Source organism: Podospora bellae-mahoneyi (genome assembly GCF_035222275.1).
Source record: "Podospora bellae-mahoneyi strain CBS 112042 chromosome 1 map unlocalized CBS112042p_1, whole genome shotgun sequence".
Taxonomy (NCBI): Eukaryota; Fungi; Ascomycota; class Sordariomycetes; order Sordariales; family Podosporaceae; genus Podospora; species Podospora bellae-mahoneyi.
This window is the reverse complement of record NW_026946359.1, coordinates 6,444,065-6,461,668: the sequence shown is the minus strand read 5'-3', so window position 1 is coordinate 6,461,668 and position 17,604 is coordinate 6,444,065. Positions and strand designations below refer to the sequence as shown.

The 17,604-nt window shown below is 52.7% G+C and overlaps 10 protein-coding genes across 10 annotated transcripts; 6 read left to right on the top strand and 4 right to left on the bottom strand.

The window, feature by feature from the left end:
• Positions 1-82: 82 nt before the first annotated feature.
• Positions 83-1,455, top strand: PKR1 (SMK killer toxin resistance protein; the record flags this gene model as incomplete). Its single annotated transcript, XM_062875199.1, has 2 exons — positions 83-163; positions 512-1,455. The coding sequence occupies 2 exons, from the start codon at positions 83-85 to the stop codon at positions 1,166-1,168; spliced, it is 738 nt and encodes a 245-aa protein (XP_062738441.1). The 3' UTR covers positions 1,169-1,455.
• A 71-nt stretch (positions 1,456-1,526) lies between these two features.
• Positions 1,527-3,095, top strand: smd1 (Sm snRNP core protein Smd1). The gene is made up of 5 exons (XM_062875198.1): positions 1,527-1,677; positions 1,749-1,796; positions 1,861-1,978; positions 2,045-2,063; positions 2,126-3,095. The coding sequence occupies exons 1-5, from the start codon at positions 1,664-1,666 to the stop codon at positions 2,302-2,304; spliced, it is 378 nt and encodes a 125-aa protein (XP_062738440.1). The 5' UTR covers positions 1,527-1,663; the 3' UTR covers positions 2,305-3,095.
• Positions 2,918-3,676, bottom strand: MTQ2 (S-adenosylmethionine-dependent methyltransferase; the record flags this gene model as incomplete). The annotated part of the gene is made up of 1 exon (XM_062875197.1): positions 2,918-3,676. One exon carries the CDS (start codon positions 3,674-3,676, stop codon positions 2,918-2,920), a length of 759 nt encoding a protein of 252 aa, XP_062738439.1.
• Positions 3,677-4,792: 1,116 nt separating this feature from the next.
• On the bottom strand, positions 4,793-7,886 carry QC761_119130 (uncharacterized protein). The gene is made up of 5 exons (XM_062875196.1): positions 6,852-7,886; positions 6,485-6,799; positions 6,107-6,424; positions 5,990-6,053; positions 4,793-5,939 (listed from the first exon to the last, which is right to left on the bottom strand). The coding sequence occupies exons 1-5, from the start codon at positions 7,517-7,519 to the stop codon at positions 4,962-4,964; spliced, it is 2,343 nt and encodes a 780-aa protein (XP_062738438.1). The 5' UTR covers positions 7,520-7,886; the 3' UTR covers positions 4,793-4,961.
• Positions 7,887-8,047: 161 nt separating this feature from the next.
• QC761_119120 (uncharacterized protein) lies at positions 8,048-8,899 on the top strand (the record flags this gene model as incomplete). Its single annotated transcript, XM_062875195.1, has 3 exons — positions 8,048-8,413; positions 8,472-8,638; positions 8,702-8,899. The coding sequence occupies exons 1-3, from the start codon at positions 8,236-8,238 to the stop codon at positions 8,897-8,899; spliced, it is 543 nt and encodes a 180-aa protein (XP_062738437.1). The 5' UTR covers positions 8,048-8,235.
• Positions 8,900-9,528: 629 nt separating this feature from the next.
• On the bottom strand, positions 9,529-12,527 carry QC761_0021620 (uncharacterized protein). Its single transcript, XM_062872076.1, has 5 exons — positions 12,222-12,527; positions 12,115-12,167; positions 11,938-12,056; positions 10,691-11,885; positions 9,529-10,630 (listed from the first exon to the last, which is right to left on the bottom strand). The coding sequence occupies exons 1-5, from the start codon at positions 12,301-12,303 to the stop codon at positions 10,595-10,597; spliced, it is 1,485 nt and encodes a 494-aa protein (XP_062738434.1). The 5' UTR covers positions 12,304-12,527; the 3' UTR covers positions 9,529-10,594.
• On the top strand, positions 9,618-10,158 carry QC761_119110 (uncharacterized protein; the record flags this gene model as incomplete). The annotated part of the gene is made up of 2 exons (XM_062875194.1): positions 9,618-9,829; positions 9,891-10,158. 2 exons carry the CDS (start codon positions 9,618-9,620, stop codon positions 10,156-10,158), a joined length of 480 nt encoding a protein of 159 aa, XP_062738436.1.
• On the top strand, positions 10,640-10,997 carry QC761_0021630 (uncharacterized protein; the record flags this gene model as incomplete). Its single annotated transcript, XM_062872077.1, has 2 exons — positions 10,640-10,812; positions 10,910-10,997. 2 exons carry the CDS (start codon positions 10,640-10,642, stop codon positions 10,995-10,997), a joined length of 261 nt encoding a protein of 86 aa, XP_062738435.1.
• Positions 12,528-12,718: 191 nt separating the features above from the next.
• Positions 12,719-14,045, top strand: SHY1 (surf-like protein). The gene is made up of 3 exons (XM_062875193.1): positions 12,719-13,585; positions 13,669-13,774; positions 13,904-14,045. Exons 1-3 carry the CDS (start codon positions 12,805-12,807, stop codon positions 14,001-14,003), a joined length of 987 nt encoding a protein of 328 aa, XP_062738433.1. The 5' UTR covers positions 12,719-12,804; the 3' UTR covers positions 14,004-14,045.
• Positions 14,007-16,121, bottom strand: QC761_119080 (uncharacterized protein). Its single transcript, XM_062875192.1, has 3 exons — positions 15,017-16,121; positions 14,336-14,959; positions 14,007-14,213 (listed from the first exon to the last, which is right to left on the bottom strand). Exons 1-3 carry the CDS (start codon positions 15,772-15,774, stop codon positions 14,045-14,047), a joined length of 1,551 nt encoding a protein of 516 aa, XP_062738432.1. The 5' UTR covers positions 15,775-16,121; the 3' UTR covers positions 14,007-14,044.
• Positions 16,122-17,604: the final 1,483 nt, after the last annotated feature.

The window sequence follows — 17,604 nt, the reverse complement described above, 5'->3', positions numbered from 1 at the left end:
AGCAGCACAGCGCTCGACAACGGCGTTTCCAGTTTATGGACATCTGCGCCCAGTATTAATTGCTCAGTCCTCCGGGTCTTTGATGCCCTTTCTTTGCCTCTTGGTTGTGTTGTTCCTGTTTGTCCCCGCTCTTTCTCCGTGCTTGTGGAAAACCGTTGCTCCAGTGAGTGTGGACGCTTGGCACGGCTGTGGACTACGGCTTTCAGTTTTCTGTCCCTTGAACGGCGTCGTCGCGGTTCGTCATCTCTGCCCAACCACAACCACATTCTGCATCGCCCCGCGACTCGACGCGCTGTCTTGGGACCCGAAGTGACAGATCAGCTGTTCATCTCTTCGAGATCACTGTATGTATGTGGCCTCTTTTGCCCGTTCCTGCCACCGTGGCATGCGACGATTGCCAGGCTGCTGCTGCCAGGTTTTGGACACTCTTTCGGGGCTGGGCTTCGGCAGGCCGTCTCATTATTAAATGTCACTTTACCCACTGCTTGATTGCTGACAATCCTGTACTCAGTCTTCCGTAACAACTGCCAGTATTTGCGACGACATCGAAACCCCGCCTGTAGACCACCACGCTAGCCGGTCCCTGCGCAAAACATCAAGACCTCAACATCATACCTTTCCAACTCCAGTCGACAAATCCGAACCCATAATCATGGCTTCGTTTTTCCAGAACCTTTGGGAGTCCATCTTCACCCCAGGACCGACGCCAACGCTCCTTGTAGCCACGAATGTCACCTTCGCCGCCCTGCAGGTGGTGTTGGCCGCCATGTTGCTTGCCACATACAGTATTCACTTTATTATCCTCTCGGGTATCTGTGCCGGCCTGTGGATGTCTATCAATTGGTTCGCGGGCGAGTTGATCATTCATCAAATACAGGAGGAAGAGAAGGCGCGAAAGGCCAAGGCGGCTCAGATCCCAACATCCTCCGACGACAGCGAGACCGAGGTGGAGGCATCGAAGTCAACGGCGAGCTTAGGCAAAGGGAAGAAGCCAACACCGGAAGCAGCGGCGGTCAGCACCGTTGTCGAGCCAGCAGAAAACCAGGGCGAGTTGAAGCTGAGGGTACCAGTGGAGGAGCCAGGATCTAGCCAGGGACTTAAAAGCGGCGTCAGCACTGAGGATGAATGGGAGAAGGTCTCTGAGAATGAGAACGAGAAGGAGAAATAAATGTGCGAGCCACCTGTGTACCATAAGCTAAACCAGCTTAGAGAAACACCAATCAAGGCGCATAGCGAGAAGTAGTTGTACATAGTCGAAGTTTGGTCTGGGGGTGGTCTCTCATCCTAGTCTAGATCTGCGCTTACTACATTACCGATGGTAGCTTCAGGGCCTATTTTGGCTATACATCAATGCATACTGGAGGAGAATTCAAAAGCATATGATGTGGAACGGCAGGAGATAGGACTCCTTAATAGAGCAGTGTTGGTAAAGCAGTTGACAACACTGCAAACAACCCTAACCCGGAATGGGGGCACGTGCACGGCCCCGTGCTCCAAATTTCGCGTCGCGCTGCCATCAACCTTGAGAGCTCCACTGTTCACCATCTCCAGTAAGACCAACGATTGCGATCCAACAAGACGATAAACAACGGTGAAAATCAGCCGTCAAGCTTTCCACGAGCCCTCTATCTTAATACTTCGATAATACTCAGAGACCGCCAAGATGAAGCTCGTCAGGTACGCATAGGCCCTCCAGCCAGCAGTAGCCTTGCGCAATGCCCAAAGCTAACGATTACTCTCGCCGCCAGATTTCTTATGAAATGCCAGAACGAGTCGGTGACGATTGAACTGAAGGGGTACGACAAAATAATCTCTTATAAGGAATACTGCCAGCGGAAGGCTAATAGGGAAGGTATATAGCGGCACCATCATCTCTGGAACTATCGCCTCCGTCTCCCCACAAATGAACACGGCGCTCCGAAATGTCAAGATGACGCCTCGCGGGCAGGATACGATTCAGCTGGAGACTCTTAATGTTGTACGTATTGCTCTAGAAATCAAAACGCCGTCAAAGAACAAGCCACTGACTGTTCCGGTTCTGTAGCGCGGAAGCACCATTCGTTGTGAGTAGTTGGCGGTCCAATACAAAGTTCAAAGGACAAATTACTAACATCAAGCTCGAAAGATTACATCCTCCCCGATTCGCTTCCCCTCGACTCGCTCTTGATCGACGACTCTTCCAAGCCCAAGAACAAGGCCCGCAAGGAGGTGGATCGTGGTGGTGCCAGAGGCGGCGGTCGCGGTGGCCGTGGCATGCGTGGAGGAAGAGGCGGTCGCGGTGGCCGTGGCAGAGGAAGGGGTTAAGCTGGGAAACTTGGTGACATCAGGTTGGACTACGGACCTGGCCGCTGGTTGGGGTGCTGCCAAACGATGCGCCCAAGGTGTCCCTACCTGCGCTTTTCATCGGCAACGTATGGGCGATTCGATGGCGACAGGCAGAAGCAGCTCGACTAGGCGCGCACAAATCCACCGGAGGAGGACGAGGAGACACGAGAGATCACACAACATATGTGCGTCAGCACTCTTTGCGTTTTGACCATCAACAAAACATAGCGGAGACCTGAAAAGCGGCAGGGAATTCTGAATTTGGCGTTACTGGATGGATGATTTGATACTGCAAAAAGACTGCCAAGGGGTACGTTCTTGATTTTCTGATATATGGGGGAGGAGACAAAACGGCCTGTATTCATAGTGTTCTTACTCACCGAGGGTAGGACGGACCCGTTAACAATGACACCTCGATACTCGGACTTGTATATATCTGCCATACGATCAAACACATATATGTCATATATTGATCATGGCATATGACGATATGTTAAGAATTCAACCTCCCGTAATTTTTTCGACTCTTATCCACAGCATTACGCTTTCAAGAGCGACCCATCCATTTCCTGATTTCACAAGCCTCAACGTCTCACTCCCTCCATATCCTCACAATCTGCAACTTCTCCCACCCCGCCTGCCGTCCACTCGTTCCTACTGTCTCCGCCTTCCACCGTCTCCCCTCCCCAGCATTGTCCATCTCCCTAATCCTTTGCTTCACCGCCTCGGGCTTATTCCCCGCACACAACAGCAAGTAGGCGACCCCCCGCTTGCTGAGGACATCCCCCAAACTGTCGATAACCCTATCCGTCGTCTCCATCCCGTCTTTCCCACCTGCATAAGACAGCTCCAAGAGTTTAGACTCCTCCTCAAACGTCACTTTGCCCTCCTTCTTTTCCCTCAGCCTCTCAGGCAGGGCTGGTAAATCTTCAGTGGGAACATAAGGGGGGTTGAAGACCAGGACGTCGACTTGTCTCCCTCTCAAGCAAGAAGTGAGATCGCCTTGGACGGCGGAGAGAAATTCCCCTGATGTTGTGGGGTGGTCTTGGGAGGCGAGGGAGACGGTTTTGGCGGTGGAGGCGCAGGCGAAGGAGTTGATGTCGATGCCGAGGGTTAGGATGTCGGGGCGGGAGAAGATGTGGTTGGCGTGGGCGGTGAGGAAGGCCAGGACCACGCCGGAGCCGGGACCGATTTCGAGGACTAGAGGGGTGGGGGATGAGGGGGGAAAGTGGGAGGTGTGGAAGGTGAGGGAGGTGGGGGAGGAGAAGGTGTCGAGGAGGAGGAAGGAGTCTTCTGCTGGTTCGTAGACAAGGGTGTAGGGGACGTGGGAGGTGGAGGGGGTGGGGAGCATTTTGATGGTGTGTATGTAAGATGTGTGTTGATAGGTACGGGGTTATTGCTGTGGGGGGCGGTCTGGTGTTTCCGTGCTTGGCTGAGAAAGAAAGAGAAGAAGCTAGTTGTGGATAGCTTCGCTTTTGGGCCGGATTTGGTAAGTGGTTGATGTGTGTGAAAAGAGTGAGCACCAAGCGGGAATTTTGACAAGGACTTTTCAGTGGGTGGGGCACGTGATGAGCATGAGACAAGTATGAGTTTCTTGATCATACTTCTCACATGAGCAGCACCAGGTCAATAAGATTTCCCAAAATGCAAGCAAAAACAGGAGACATGCCATCGGTGATAGCGTCGTTGGTTTTCCCAAAGTTGAACCACGTGCCTTGAACATGTAGAAGGCCGCACCAAGGATGGGCTCTACCTATTATATGTCATGAGTCTGTATGAGGAAGAGAAAATGTACAAAATATCAACCCATATCATCTTTGCCTTCCGCTGTCCCTCTTAGATGATGCCAATATATCTCACGAATAACACAAAATCCCTCCCCCGGTCCTGCCTACTCGGCCCCAACCCCCAGCGAAATCCATGCCGATTCTTCACCAGCATTCTCGTGTCATTTCGCTCGTACTGTCCACTTAAGGTCGCTAATTTCACCCACGATATCGTCAGCAAATTACCTCATACTTCCTAACTGTTCCTCGTTGTAGCGAAAACCTACCAGGTGGGATATAGATGCCCCTGCGCCACTACTTTCTGCGGATATGGCGTTGCCTATCTATTGAACAGAGAGGGGCAGTTGTCGAAGCCGTAGCATGGGTGGCAAGAGACCGTGACGATTCCCCAGCGGTGGTGGCAGTGGAAGTCTTTATAGTGGCCTATTTGGCACATTTTCTTTCTCAGTGTTTTGTCAATGTGTGGCGGGGGTGGTAGCTGTACACTGCTGTAAAGAGGACAAGTGATATGGTTTTGAGTTGTGGGCTGCTTGGCCAGATGTCATGAGTGTAAAAGAGAGGAGTATGTCAGTCGGCAACTGAGAAGTGTCAGAAGCCCGTTGTGACACAGGCAATAGTCTTGGGATGCAGTTGTTGCCTGTTTGCTCCTCCTGCTTAGACAAAATGGAAGTGTAAATGGCAGAGGATCAGATGAATCGGACAAGTTATTCACTCATCTTGATATGATAAACTAACCCTAAAGACAACGCTGCCACCAAGCCTCTAATCTACCACCCAATACATAAGCATATTCCCATAGCTCCAACGCCATGCTTCCATAAGTCTTTCAACACGCAATGGGTAGTACTTTTATATCCATGGACTCTCGCCAGGATCATGCTCTGATGAAACCGCAACCGACTCCTTTCTCGACCCAGACGGCGATCCCGCTTCCGAAACACCACCATCCTCTTGCTCTATCCTCGTGCTCTTCCCCTGCTTCACACCAACTAACCTCTCCAACAACTCCTCTATCCTCTGCGTGCTCTCCTCCAACGCCTCCAACCTCGCGGTAATATTGCTCATCTCATCACTCTCACTAAGCACCTCCTGGAGCTCTGCTCTCAAACCAGGAAACGGCGCGATGCTATCACGTCTGCTCAAAGGTTTGGGGCCTCCCGGCGCCGCACCTCCCGCAGCCGTTGCCACAGCCGTCGTTGCCGCCGCCGTCTGGGCAGCTTGCTTCCTCGCTTCTGATGCCACTGAGTCTATGTGGCTGTTTCCTCTGGCGAACTGCCTCCGGATCAAGTGCCGCGTTAGGTCGTCATCGGTGGTTATTTGTTCGAGGACCGACTCCGGTGGTGGTACTTCGAACACGGTCGAGATATCGCTATGGGAGGTGATTCCCCATCTTTCCCAGAAGTGAAGCCCGGATTTCTTTTGGGCTTTGACGAAAGATGTGAGTTGGGTAGGTGGACCTCCTGGGGTACCGGGCCAGAGTGCTCTACGCTCGGCGACGGCGATGAACAGGAGGAGGGGGAGGTTGAGCAGACGGACACTCGCGACATGGATTTTGTGGAACCATCTCGGCGAGGCGAAGAATTTCAGGGGTACGAGGATGAAGATGGCGATGAGGTTAAATGGTGGTTGATAGGCGAAAATGGCATCGCCTTTGACACCCTCAAGGGTAAGTACGGCCCGGCGGAACTGAATCTCGGCCGGGGCGTTGGTGACGATGGTGCCAAATGTGGTCGAGAGCATCGATACGAGGATGGTGAGGAAGAGGGTGTTGCCCAAGAAAGCGAAAGCTACCATAAGAGCTGGTCCCAATATCTTGTGAAACTCAATCTGCTCTGTTGTTAGTACCGTGACAACTGACCAAGACGAAGACAACAAACCGAGTGATGGATCCCAGATCCGTCCAGTCCAAACCAGATGTATATCATCCACTTGCTGATGACACTGGAGAATGGTTAGCTAGCGGCAGGTTGGGATCTAGGTATGTAGTTACTTACAAAGGCGAGTATGCATCGTTTCCGAGCCACATAAGCGACAGTAAGAACCCGAAAAAGCACCAAATGGCCAACGCAGTCACCAGCGCAAAGTCAGACATCATGGACCGTAGACATAAAAATACAATATTGTCAGAGAGAAGGTTGAACGCCAACCGCGGCACAAGGACCGGTGCCCCCATGGCAAGGACGTCAAGAGCTTGCTGATCAGCTTCGGCATTTCTAGTCTTCCAGCCATATATGCGGAGGAACAAGTAGATCCAGTAAATGAAGGCAAAACCGACGTCGAGAAATGACCAAAGATTTTGGGCGTATACGTGCCTGGATTGAACTGTCAGCCAGGACACTGACAAAGTAGCAATAGACTCGGTCTAGACATACCATCCGTGCTCTAGTAAGGTGGCAAACTGATCCAGAACCCATCCCATGGCGTACACCGTAAAACAGATCTCGAGCTTGCTGAACTGTGTGGGATCTCTCTCGGCCATAAACACGACGTATAACGCCAACAAAATAAAGAACTGCATAATCTCGAGGTAATTTCTGGTCCGTGGAACCAAAAGACGATACTGGTTCAATAATGGCGCTTCTCGGGGATTGTACAAGGAGATAGGCCGCTGTTTGTATCTGTCTGCAATCAAGTCCATGTAACTCGAAGGCGTGTAAATCACGCGGCCGTCATAGATGGCATCAACCCTGATTTCAGTCAGCACAGTTTCTCTGACCTTGACAGAGGGGAGAGACTGACACTTTTTGGCAACTAGTACTGGCAAGAAATATTCTGGCCTCGCTTAGGATAGCCACTTCCAAAGCCGGAAGTGTCTTATGCCATGCTGTACTAGCCTGCACCTCCCTCCTGATCTCTTCGGGGGCATTTTGAAATGGCTCAAACCCAGCAATCAAGATGTGCGCCAGAACAAGCAGGTTATCTGGCCCGTCATTGTCCTCATTGAACCGTCTGAGAATACGGGTGGCAATGAGCTCGCACAGCATGGCGCGTGTTGAGTTGACATTTTGTCTGTTGCTGAGATGTTTCTGTTCGTTCAGAAACTGGGCTCTGTTGACCAATAAACAGTAGACGATGGAGATATCGTCCTGTTCATAGAGCTTGTCCACCAAAGGCCGGATAACACTGATGTTGATGCGCACATCACGGAGCTGATCGAGACTGAGATAGTCTTCCACAACTGAGATGATGTCGCGTCTGATTCGATGAATGTTGTTATAAACGGGAAGGTGCTTGTGAGTGCTTGTGTTATAGCTGAAGCAACTGAAGACCTGCTCGTCGGTCCGGTGTGGGAAGGTGGCGCGATGAGGGAGCAAGGGCCGCCGTTCAGGGGGCTCCTGGATTTGAATGTGAACTCCAGCTGCGGACCCGGCACCGGTCGTGGCACCCGGGCGCCGGCGGCCGCCCATGTTTTGGAGTTTCGGTAGGTAGTTGCCTGTAAATGTGCTCTATTGAAGTTGAATGATCCGAGCAAGTGACTTTTCAGAAGGTGGGGTGTTGTCGATCTGGAGATGAGAACATACGCTCCAGGTTGTCGTTGGGAATTGAAGTTTGAGTGTCCTTCAGCGTGCTGGCTCGTGGAACAGTGAGAGTGTGGTAAGAAAAAGACCTAGAAAGAGTTTGGGTAATCTCTGGAATGTGAATAAGCCAAACCAAGTGTCAATTTGTATAATCACGCCGTGTGAAAATATCAAGTTACGAGAGGAAGAAGGTAGCTTTTGATACATGATATCATCATTTATGAATGGATCTATGAGATGGTTGGCTGCCCTATTGGATCTCCGAGATGAGCGGCCAGCGGCTTATCGAGCTGTGCCCCACGCTGGTTTCAGCTGCAGACTGCAGTGCATAAAGGCGCTGATAAGATAAGCGATGCCAGGCACGCCGTTTAGCCTTCCCCACGCCAACTCCCAGCGGCTTGGGCCGGGAACAAACACCCCCTGTCGATATTTTTGCAGTGTGGATCACTTTCAAACGACGCCTGTCAGCAAAACCAGACGGTACGTCTAACTTCGACGACTTCATTCATCAAACCACACTCGGCTACTTATTGAGCTCAAGTCTCGATCTAATACACACAGACATTAGTAGTTTTCGTGTTAAGCTCACCCGAATCGCATCCACGATGGACGTCAGCGACGTGACTCCAGAGTTGGAACAGCTGGAGCTGGACCTCAACACACTCCAGGAAGTACTTCAACCACTTTTGAGTGATGTCGGCGATGTTTCGTCCAAGATGCCACTTCTCGACAAGGCCAAGCTTTATGTCTTGGTGTGCTATGCGATTGAATCACTCATATTCTGTAGGATACACCTACCATACTTGAGACTTCACCGGTCACTTACTGACATTCACTTCAGCGTCGTTGCGCCTAAATGGAGCTGATGCAAAAAGCCACCCCGTTTTCACAGAGTTAACCCGCGTCAGGCAGTACTTTGAGAAGATCCAGAAACTCGAGTCACCCCCAGAAGAGCGTGAAAACACGGTCAACACCGAGGCGGTGGCTCGCTTTGTCAGGAATGATCTGGTATGCTCGGCGTTTTCATGTCCACTACTTACAAGTACCGACCATGACTAACACGCTTCATAGGCCGACAACAAGGACATCAAGAACAAGCTGACGGAGCTGATTGCCAAAGAAAAAGCGAAGGCCGAAGCCAAAGCCGCCACGGCTGCTGCGGAAAAGAAGCGGCCTGCAGAGAACTCAACATCAGAAGTTCGTCCTGAAGAAGCTGGGAACAAGATTGCCAAACGGCCGAAGCGTGATGGATCCAAGAAGAAGAAATGAATGCTCCCCAAGGGGTTCAACATCAACATACTGCTAAGTCCAAGTGGACAGCAAAATCAGAGCTTGCCCCCAAGCACTTCTACGGCGGACCATGAGCATCGAGGTGATACAGCCTCAGCGTGAGTCTCATCGTGAAAAACTTGGGTCATGAGGCATAGCGAGGCAATTTCTGGAGTCTCACACCCGCTCAAGTCACACAACACAAGATACCCAACGGCAATCCACGGAAGTTGGGTCAGCTGCGCGTCCATTCTGATTATTTGGTTAAGAGATGGAGCATTGAAGCTTTAAGTTGGGCGGAGGGATTAGGGGTGTGGACGGCCGTCATAGACTACATGTCAGGTCTTGACCAAGACACAATACGTGCATTCAAATCATATCTCTCTCTTTTAATCCTCCGTAATACCAGCACAGCTATCTAAACCCTAACCCCCGGCCTTCTTCTTTGCCCCGCCACCGGCAGGGACCAACAAATCCTTAACATTCTATTGGCTTCTAGCCTCAGCGCCGCCTCTGAGTGGCCAATGGCAACATCCCATACCGTCCTCGTGGCCGCCCGGCGCGTTCATCTAGACTGTATACCGACGATCCGAACTGCCGCTATTTCTTTTCCCGCCGACAACGCCTCTCAACCTCAAACCTCACCACCTCAACACCACAAACCACGCATACACATTCACTCGTTGAATCACCCCCCCTTCCAAACCAAAAACCAAAAATGCCTCGCCAATCCCGTGGTCCCGCTCGCGCCCCCGCGCGCCCTACCGTTCCCGCTCGCTCTGCCCCCGCCCCAACCCAGCAGCAGCAAACCCGCCCAGCAACCACCTACGCCGGTCCCCAAACTGGTGCCCCTAATGCCGCTGCTCCCACCGCTGGTGCCCCTACCTCTCAGGGCCCAGGGCTGATGGCGCAGATGGCTTCTACTGCTGCGTATGCTCCCCCTCTTCCCCCTCCCCTCCTTTGACATCCGTGATGCTAACAGTATGTCTAGTGGTGTCGCCATCGGCTCTTCCGTAGGCCATGTAATCGGAGGCGGCATCTCCTCCCTCTTCGGCGGCGGCTCCTCCGCTGCCGCTGCCGACCCCGTCGACCAGGCCAACTCGGCCGCCAGCCAGCAAAACCAGACCTGGGGCGACAACTGCAAGGGCGCAACGACCCAGTTCACAAAGTGCATGGATGACAACCAAGGGAACATGCAGATTTGCGGGTGGTACCTCGAGCAGCTTAAGGCTTGCCAGCAGGCTGCTTCTCAGTACTAAGTTTTTGGTCTTGGTGCTGGGGAGTCAAGGGATGAGAGAGAGGGGGGCTTTGATGGTTGAAAAACTACGATCGTTACAAGCTTTGAAGGGGAGGATTGTTGAGTATTGTGAGATGGTGCGGTAGCGTTCAAGGTGAAAGACTTGTCTTTACAACAAGTTTGACAACCCACATGCGAGAGCCAGTCATCTCACAACTCACTTGTACATTATAACCAACTACCACTCGGCGGCGCAAACAATCAGCCTGTCTTGGACAACAACAACAAATTAATACCCCTCTGATTTGGATTTTTGCACTTTTTTTTGAGGTTGAGCAAAAAAACAGCAGCAAGAATCCATTCGGGTCAACTGATCAACTACCTAAATCCCCCCTACCCCTGGACACGATTAAACCAAGTCAAAATCCTACTGGTTGCCAAAACAAAATATCAAACTCCTACTCTTCATCATCCGGTCTCGGTTCAAAGTTCGTCTGTGATCTATGTTGGTAAACGTATTCTCCCTTGAAGTTTGCATGTCAAAGTCAACTTACCGAATTCCCGTTATAAAACTGCTGCTCACCCCTCCTCCTCACACTCTCCAGCCCGCCTATACGACGATCACCTCCTGCTGCTTGCCCTTGTCGTCCCCCACGATTCGGACTCTGCTGCCTAGGTGTGTCATCCCCATCCGACTCCTGCTCACCACCCACAGGACCAGAAGTACTAAACAGCGTCGAGAAAAAGCCGCCTATCAAACTGGCAACGAACAGAATGAATCCGATGAACCGCTGGAAGATACCCCCCCTTTCCCCTGCCGAAGTCGTCGAAGCGGCCGAGCTACCGCTACTGCGAGAGTAAGCAGACGAGTACTTTGGCACCGGGAGCAAAATCAATGTTGCCGAGGGTGTCAGCTCCAGCTCCTGCAACGTCTTCTCCTCCTCTGTCACATCGACCGTCTTACTAGGCAGCGGCGTGAGCAAAATCTTGAAGTTGAAGGGTTCTTTCCCGTCTTTTCGATTTTCTGTCACGAACTGCCGAACATCTTTTAACGTATCCGTGCTGGAGAACCGGCTGCGGAGGGTAGACCCGTCGAATAGCCTGACTTGGATCGCGGCGTGGGAAGAGACTCTGTTCGTTCTTGGGAGAAGCTGGCTGGCGGAGGCAAGAGGGACAGTAGAAGCCTCCGCCGCGGCTTTCCTCTCGGCTTCGAGAGCTTCCTGGCGGGCTTTTCTCTCGGCTTTGTCGTCCTCGATTTGTTTAAGAATTCGCTGGCGTTCTTCCCTGGCTTCCTTTTGCTTCTTCTTGAGGGCTTCTGCGTAGGCGTTGTGAGTGGTGGGAGGTTTGGTTGGGTCTTCGACAGCTTTGCCCTTCTCTTCGCGGCGGCGTTTGGCTTCTTCTTCGCGGCGTTTTTTGGCTTCGGCTTCGGCCTTCTTCATGCGTTCTATTCTGGCCGCGGTTTGGGCTGCTAGGGATTGGGCGTGAGATTGTTCGTTGGAGGTGGGCGGGGTTGCTTGGCCTGAGCTGCTAGCGTTGGACTCTGTGTTGGGAGCTGGTTGTGAAACTGTGACGGGTTGGGAAGCGGTAATCGCGACGGGGGCTGCTGGTGGAACGCTTGGGGAAGCAACGGGCTCGGGCTGGGTTGGCGGTGGTGGAGGAGCTTCAACAGGAGTGAGGGCCTTGCGAAGTCTTTCTATGAATAGTTCCTTGGGCACACCGGCAGCAATGTACTCTTTGAGTTGTCCGCTTCTGATAACCTGGTTAGGAATGCCTCAATGTACGCTCAGCACCCAACACTTACTTGATTACCACTAGTGTTGGTTTCTTGGGCAATGGGTAGAGCTGAGCGAGGAAGCCTTCCTCTTGTGATCCGGCCACCAAACGAAGTGTCACAGAAGTGGACCTCAACAATTCCACGATCTGATATGTGTCCGGTCAATAAACGAGCTTCCAAAAGCAATTGTTCGCCAAAACACACCTCTTCTTCCTTGAGATACTCATTCTCCCATGTTTGACTTTCATCTTGCTCATCTATGATAAGGTCAGCAACTTGAGACCAGATCGGGAATAACACCAATGACATACCGGTTACAAAACAGACAACAGACCTGGACTGCTGCAACGCCGCGCCGATCCCCTCCTGGAGAGAGCCCTGAAAGAAAGCCATTGTAAACAGCAACCCCCGCGATATGTTGTTGGCCGATGGGGCAGTGTCAACGTGTCGATTGGATGGCGTGAGGGGTCCAGAGACGGATGTACAAGACAGTCGAGGCAAGAGGAGATACTGTAAACCGCAGCTCTTCACCGAAAACACGTTTGAAAGCAAAACCGGGAGCAAGTTCCTAATAGAATTGATGACAGGCTCGCCGTTTTACAAAAGGGATGGAATTGTGTTCACGTTGTCCACGACAGCGGCAAGCCACATCGGTCCCAGACTACCCCCTGTAAGATTACGCTGCTTGCGGGGCACCCAGCTGCTCCAAACAGGGCAGCCAATCAAGTCACACAAACGGGGTCCTAAGCTTCCCCGAATTATGACGCGCGAATCCGTTTCTCTCTGTCGGCCAGTGGTCTGGGGAAAACTGGAAACTAAAAATCCCATCTCAATAAACATCCCACTTCTGGAAATCGCCCTTTTGGCTTCAAAATAAGGGGGCATATATCAGGGATGACAATGACGTCGGGAAGGATACTTCCCACCCTGCTCCGGTCCCTTCAAAGGTCAAGGACACCCCTCCCCCGCCCCCAATGGCCTCAACCCACCTCCACACTCAAGCCATCAACACCAAGAAAGTTCACCACCTCCCCTCCCTGCCGCCATGGTGATCCCCGCCGCCAACCGGCCGACGACCCCGGCTTCCAATCCATAGTCGACAACCCCCCCGAGCTCGTCCGCACAGGAAAACGCCACGGCCCCGGCCTCATCATCCTAGCCATCATCCCCATAACAGCATTCTTCCTCGGCACCTGGCAAGTGAAGCGCCTCTCCTGGAAGACAGACCTGATCGCCAAATGCGAGGACCGCATCGTCCGCCCCCCTCTCCCCCTCCCACCCCGCATCGACCCCTCGGCAATCTCTGACTTTGACTTCCGCCGCGTTCTTGTGACGGGCCACTACCGACACGATCAGGAGATGCTCATCGGCCCTCGCATGCGCGACGGCGAGCAAGGATACATTGTCGTTACCCCCCTGGAACGAAAGGACGATCCTGGTGCTACTATTCTCGTGAACCGAGGGTGGATTTCCAAAAAACACCAGGACCAGAAACTGAGACCCGAGGGGTTACCCACCGGGGAGGTGACGGTGGAGGGGTTGTTGAGGGAGCCGTGGAAGAAGAATATGTTCACCCCTGAGAACAGGCCGGACAAGGGGGAGTTTTACTTCCCTGATGTGAAGCAGATGGCCGAGTTGACTGGGAGTCAGCCTGTCTGGGTTGAGCAGACTATGAGTAGGTTTAAGTCCTGATCTGGGATATACTGGGTTGGGGAGCTAGCTATGGTTTTGCTAACTCTGATATGTGTGTGTGTACAGACCCTGACTATTTCACTACTCTAGAGTATGAACAAAAGGGTGTACCCATCGGGCGACCTGCCGAGGTCAACCTGCGCAACAACCATGCGCAGTACATCTTCACCTGGTATGTATATAGCTCCTCTCCTGTCTTTCGATGCCGCGGCGGTCAGTCTATGCGTAACTGCCATGGCGACGCGGCCTCCTCAGTGTGCTCGAATGCGTCATGAGCACTTTTATCTAACAATATCCTCAGGTATGGCCTCTCTCTGGCCACATCGATAATGTTCTGGCTGGTAGTCAAGAAGCCGCCAAAGGATATCACCCGTCGTGTTCGTATGAACAAGAACTGGTAAAACAACAATCTCACAAGGTCCAATGGCGGCATACAGGCCTCTCACGTCACGGATTCATCTTTTTCGCCAGCCGGAACTGCCCCTTCGCTTGCCTTGCGACGCTTTTTGGATAGGACAGGCGGTGGCATCCGAAGATCCTGTAATAACTCTCGTGGTAAATGCCGTGACGCAAGAGCAAAAGGCGTAGTCTGTGGGTTGATTTGACGCTGCCTAAGAGAGGAGCCTTGTCAGCAACCAAAAAACACATGTACAACCAAACACATTTTTGATATACAAAGATACCCCGTCACATACACATAGATTGTACAATAAGAACAAAAGAAAAGACGTACCTTCTCATCAGGGTAATGACATCACTCTCATTAATAGTATTCCGCCCAGCATGTTTGGAATACGCCTCCAGATCCTCCCCCAGCTGCTCAAAGAACCACTCGGAAGCCTGCATGATGGCGTTCATGGCGTCTGGGGTGATCCTCCCCTTGGCTCCGCTCGTCTTGGCGAAGTTTTGTGCCAGCCGTTTAACCACACCCGTTGGAAGGGAGGGGTACTGGATCCCGTGCTTGGAGATGTTGATGCGCTTTTTTCTTGCCGCCGCAGCAGCGCGTAGTTCGGCTCTTTGAGCATGGGTCAAAACTTCTGTTTCTGTTACGTTGCCAGCGGTCATGCGGGTTGTTTCGTTGAGGGTATTGTCAGGTTCTTCGTCGTCCATTTCCGCATCTGGGAGGTCTCCGAAGTCGTCAAAGTTGTGGTTGTCCATACCATCACCACCGTCGTAGCTGTCACTTCGGGCATCTTCCAATGGGGCAAAGTCTGGCTCGTCGAAGTCGGGGGGTTGACGGACGGGGGAGGATTGCACATCGGGGTTGATTACAAAGGAGGTTTGGTCGTCTAGATCGACAGGGACATGGATGCCGAAGTCGCTTTCGTGGCCGGTGTCTCGACGGCCGTCTTCTATTCTGTATAAACTTGTCAGAATCCGATCACAATGTTTACCATAAGGGGCATGTAGCTACCGTTCAGGAGACATGATATCCGCCATAGTAAAAGTACCCTCCTCCTCCACAACATTGATCGGCGGAAACATGCCCGACTCCCTTCCAAAATCCTCACTATGCAGCATATCATTCGTATTGAAAAAGTCGCTCATCCTCGTGCTGTTCAAGGACAGTCTGCCCCCAGGTCCCTCGCTATACGCCCTACGCGGCATCTCAACCGACTGCATGGTGAAGTTGTCCTCATTGTCCAGGAGCATCGACCGATGGGGGACGAGATCGTCGCTACCGCTGTCGTCGTCCCTGTCGATCGGCAGTGACAGCCGTGGTCTCTTGGGAATATCGGCTTCGTCGTCATCATCGTAGCTCATGTGGAATGGGCCAAGGGTGGTCTCGTGGGAGTCGTCATCGTCGGAAGGGTTATGGTTGGGGGTGTCGCCGGGAGAGGAGGAGGACGTTACTATCGGCTCTGTCCTTTTGGCGAGGATCCTTCCAAGGCCGAGGAGGAGGTCGCGGGGGGAGTCTCGGGCTTCGCGCACTGATTTCCGGCGGGCGCGGTGGGGGGTGAAGATTGCTGCCCGGCGGGAGTCGATGGTTCGGAAGGCGGCGCGAGCGTGGGGGGTTGCGGTTGGGGGGGCGTTTTTCCTTCCGGAGGCGGACAGGCCTTGTGGACGGCGCTGGCTGCCGGGGGTTTGGAGGAGGGAGCGGCGGAAGTTGGATACAGGGTCTGCGGATGCGGCTCTTGGTGTTGCGTCCAGTGGACGACTTTCGCGGGCCATGGTGCAGATCGGGTGGGTTATGAAAACGGGAAAACCGTGGTTGCTGTTTTATCTTCCCATCTCAAGATATCAGACAAGCATGGTATTTGGCGCTGTTCGTCTACTCTCTCAGATCAACTACATTATCGACGCGTGTGGTTGTTGTAGCTGTTCCCGGGTGACGCGACCAACTTCCAAGGTGCGCATAACACACCCCACAAGCTGATTGTGGAGCTACGATAGGCGATTGATAAGCCTTTGGGTATCCACTTTGAACCACCGACTTGGTGCCAAGCGTTCACCCCACGCAACAAATTAAGATGTTCACAGCCATGTCTAAACCAGAGTCAACATCTCAATCCAATGTCAGATGGATGAGACTCGGAAGATTTTTGTTCATTTCCTGGGTGCCTCGTCTGACTCGCTCTTGGACCTGTTCCTGGCCGGTCGTTGCGTCAAGTTAGCCACTTGCGGCCCGCGATGACTTCGCCGCCGTTGGTAAGGCGCTTTCAACAGCCAGAGGGCAATGCTATACGCGTTGGTCAGCAACCAGAGTATCAGCAGAAAGGTCAACCACCTGGGCCCTTCCGCTGATAGCTAGCCCTGACAGAGGGCCATCGGATTTCCCGACTGGCAGGACAGTTGATGGTGTCCATCGCTCACTGTGAGCTTTGGCCCCATCCCGCGGCGTTGTCAGGGATTGTCACAGAAACGAACATAGCCAGACGAATCAGGAGAGCAGTGTTTCCGCCATGGCCCCGACGCTTGGCCCTCCTCCATATCCAAACCTCCAAAGCCTCCCGTTACATGCGTGCGTCAAGACGCACCAGTGCCTGAAGTCCTGATCCCGGCTCGTTGTTGTTCACCCGCAGTGCTCGCACCATCACCTGGGAAAATGGTCCAACCTCTGTCAACAACGTATATGCCCGCTGACATACCTCCACACAAGCCCAACCCCGCGGGGGAACGTAGAAGCTTAGATATGATCTCAGTTCTGTCGATCAGTGAACCACAGACCCGCCGTCTCGGTCCATGACCGTTGAATAAGTTTCGAAATCGCTCGACGAAGTAAATAAACACTGGTATACAGTGCAGCAAGATTCACACCATCTGATAGATGTATATTGATACGATGACTTTTTCCATCATAGCCCACTCTCGTGTACCCACGTTATGCATCCGAGCGCGGGATTCAAGCCGTTGAGCATTTAATAAATCCGGTGGTGTACTCGATGTTGTGGAAGAGCCACCATGCTGTCCTAGTCCCGATACGATGACTAGGTATTCTTGTATCATGACGGCGGCCGGGCGATCAGAGGCCGGGCAGGTTCGAGGACGGTCACCGTGCCGTTCGAGACGGATTGCTGTGGTGCAACAACGTCTTGATGGGCGAGGCCCATAGAGCCTGCTTTCAGCTGGGTCGCTTATACCGACTTTGAAGACACCTCTTGACAGGTTGTTAGATAAAACCAGCCGTGCTGCCCCTGCGTTTAACTGTTGAAAGATGAACTCCGGTTGATTTGCCAACCACCCACGATTGAAAGCAAGATATTTCTGCCAAGTCGACGCAAGCTTGCACGGCCCGCAAAGGACGCATCGCCAAACGTTTCGAAGAGTCGAAAACCACTGCACGGATAACTCCCTGAACCTCGCGGGGGATAGGGGTCCTACGTTAGCTACACCAAATTGCGACACAGTGCGGCTATTTGAGACTCACCACACCTCACCTCACCTTGGGAGCCACCGCTATACCTGGAGAACAGCGATCCGATAAGGTAAAAGCTCCTGAGCCACTATCCGGTATGTCGTCCCTCTAACCTATCGCGTCGTCCTATTGTTCCCCTGCACAGC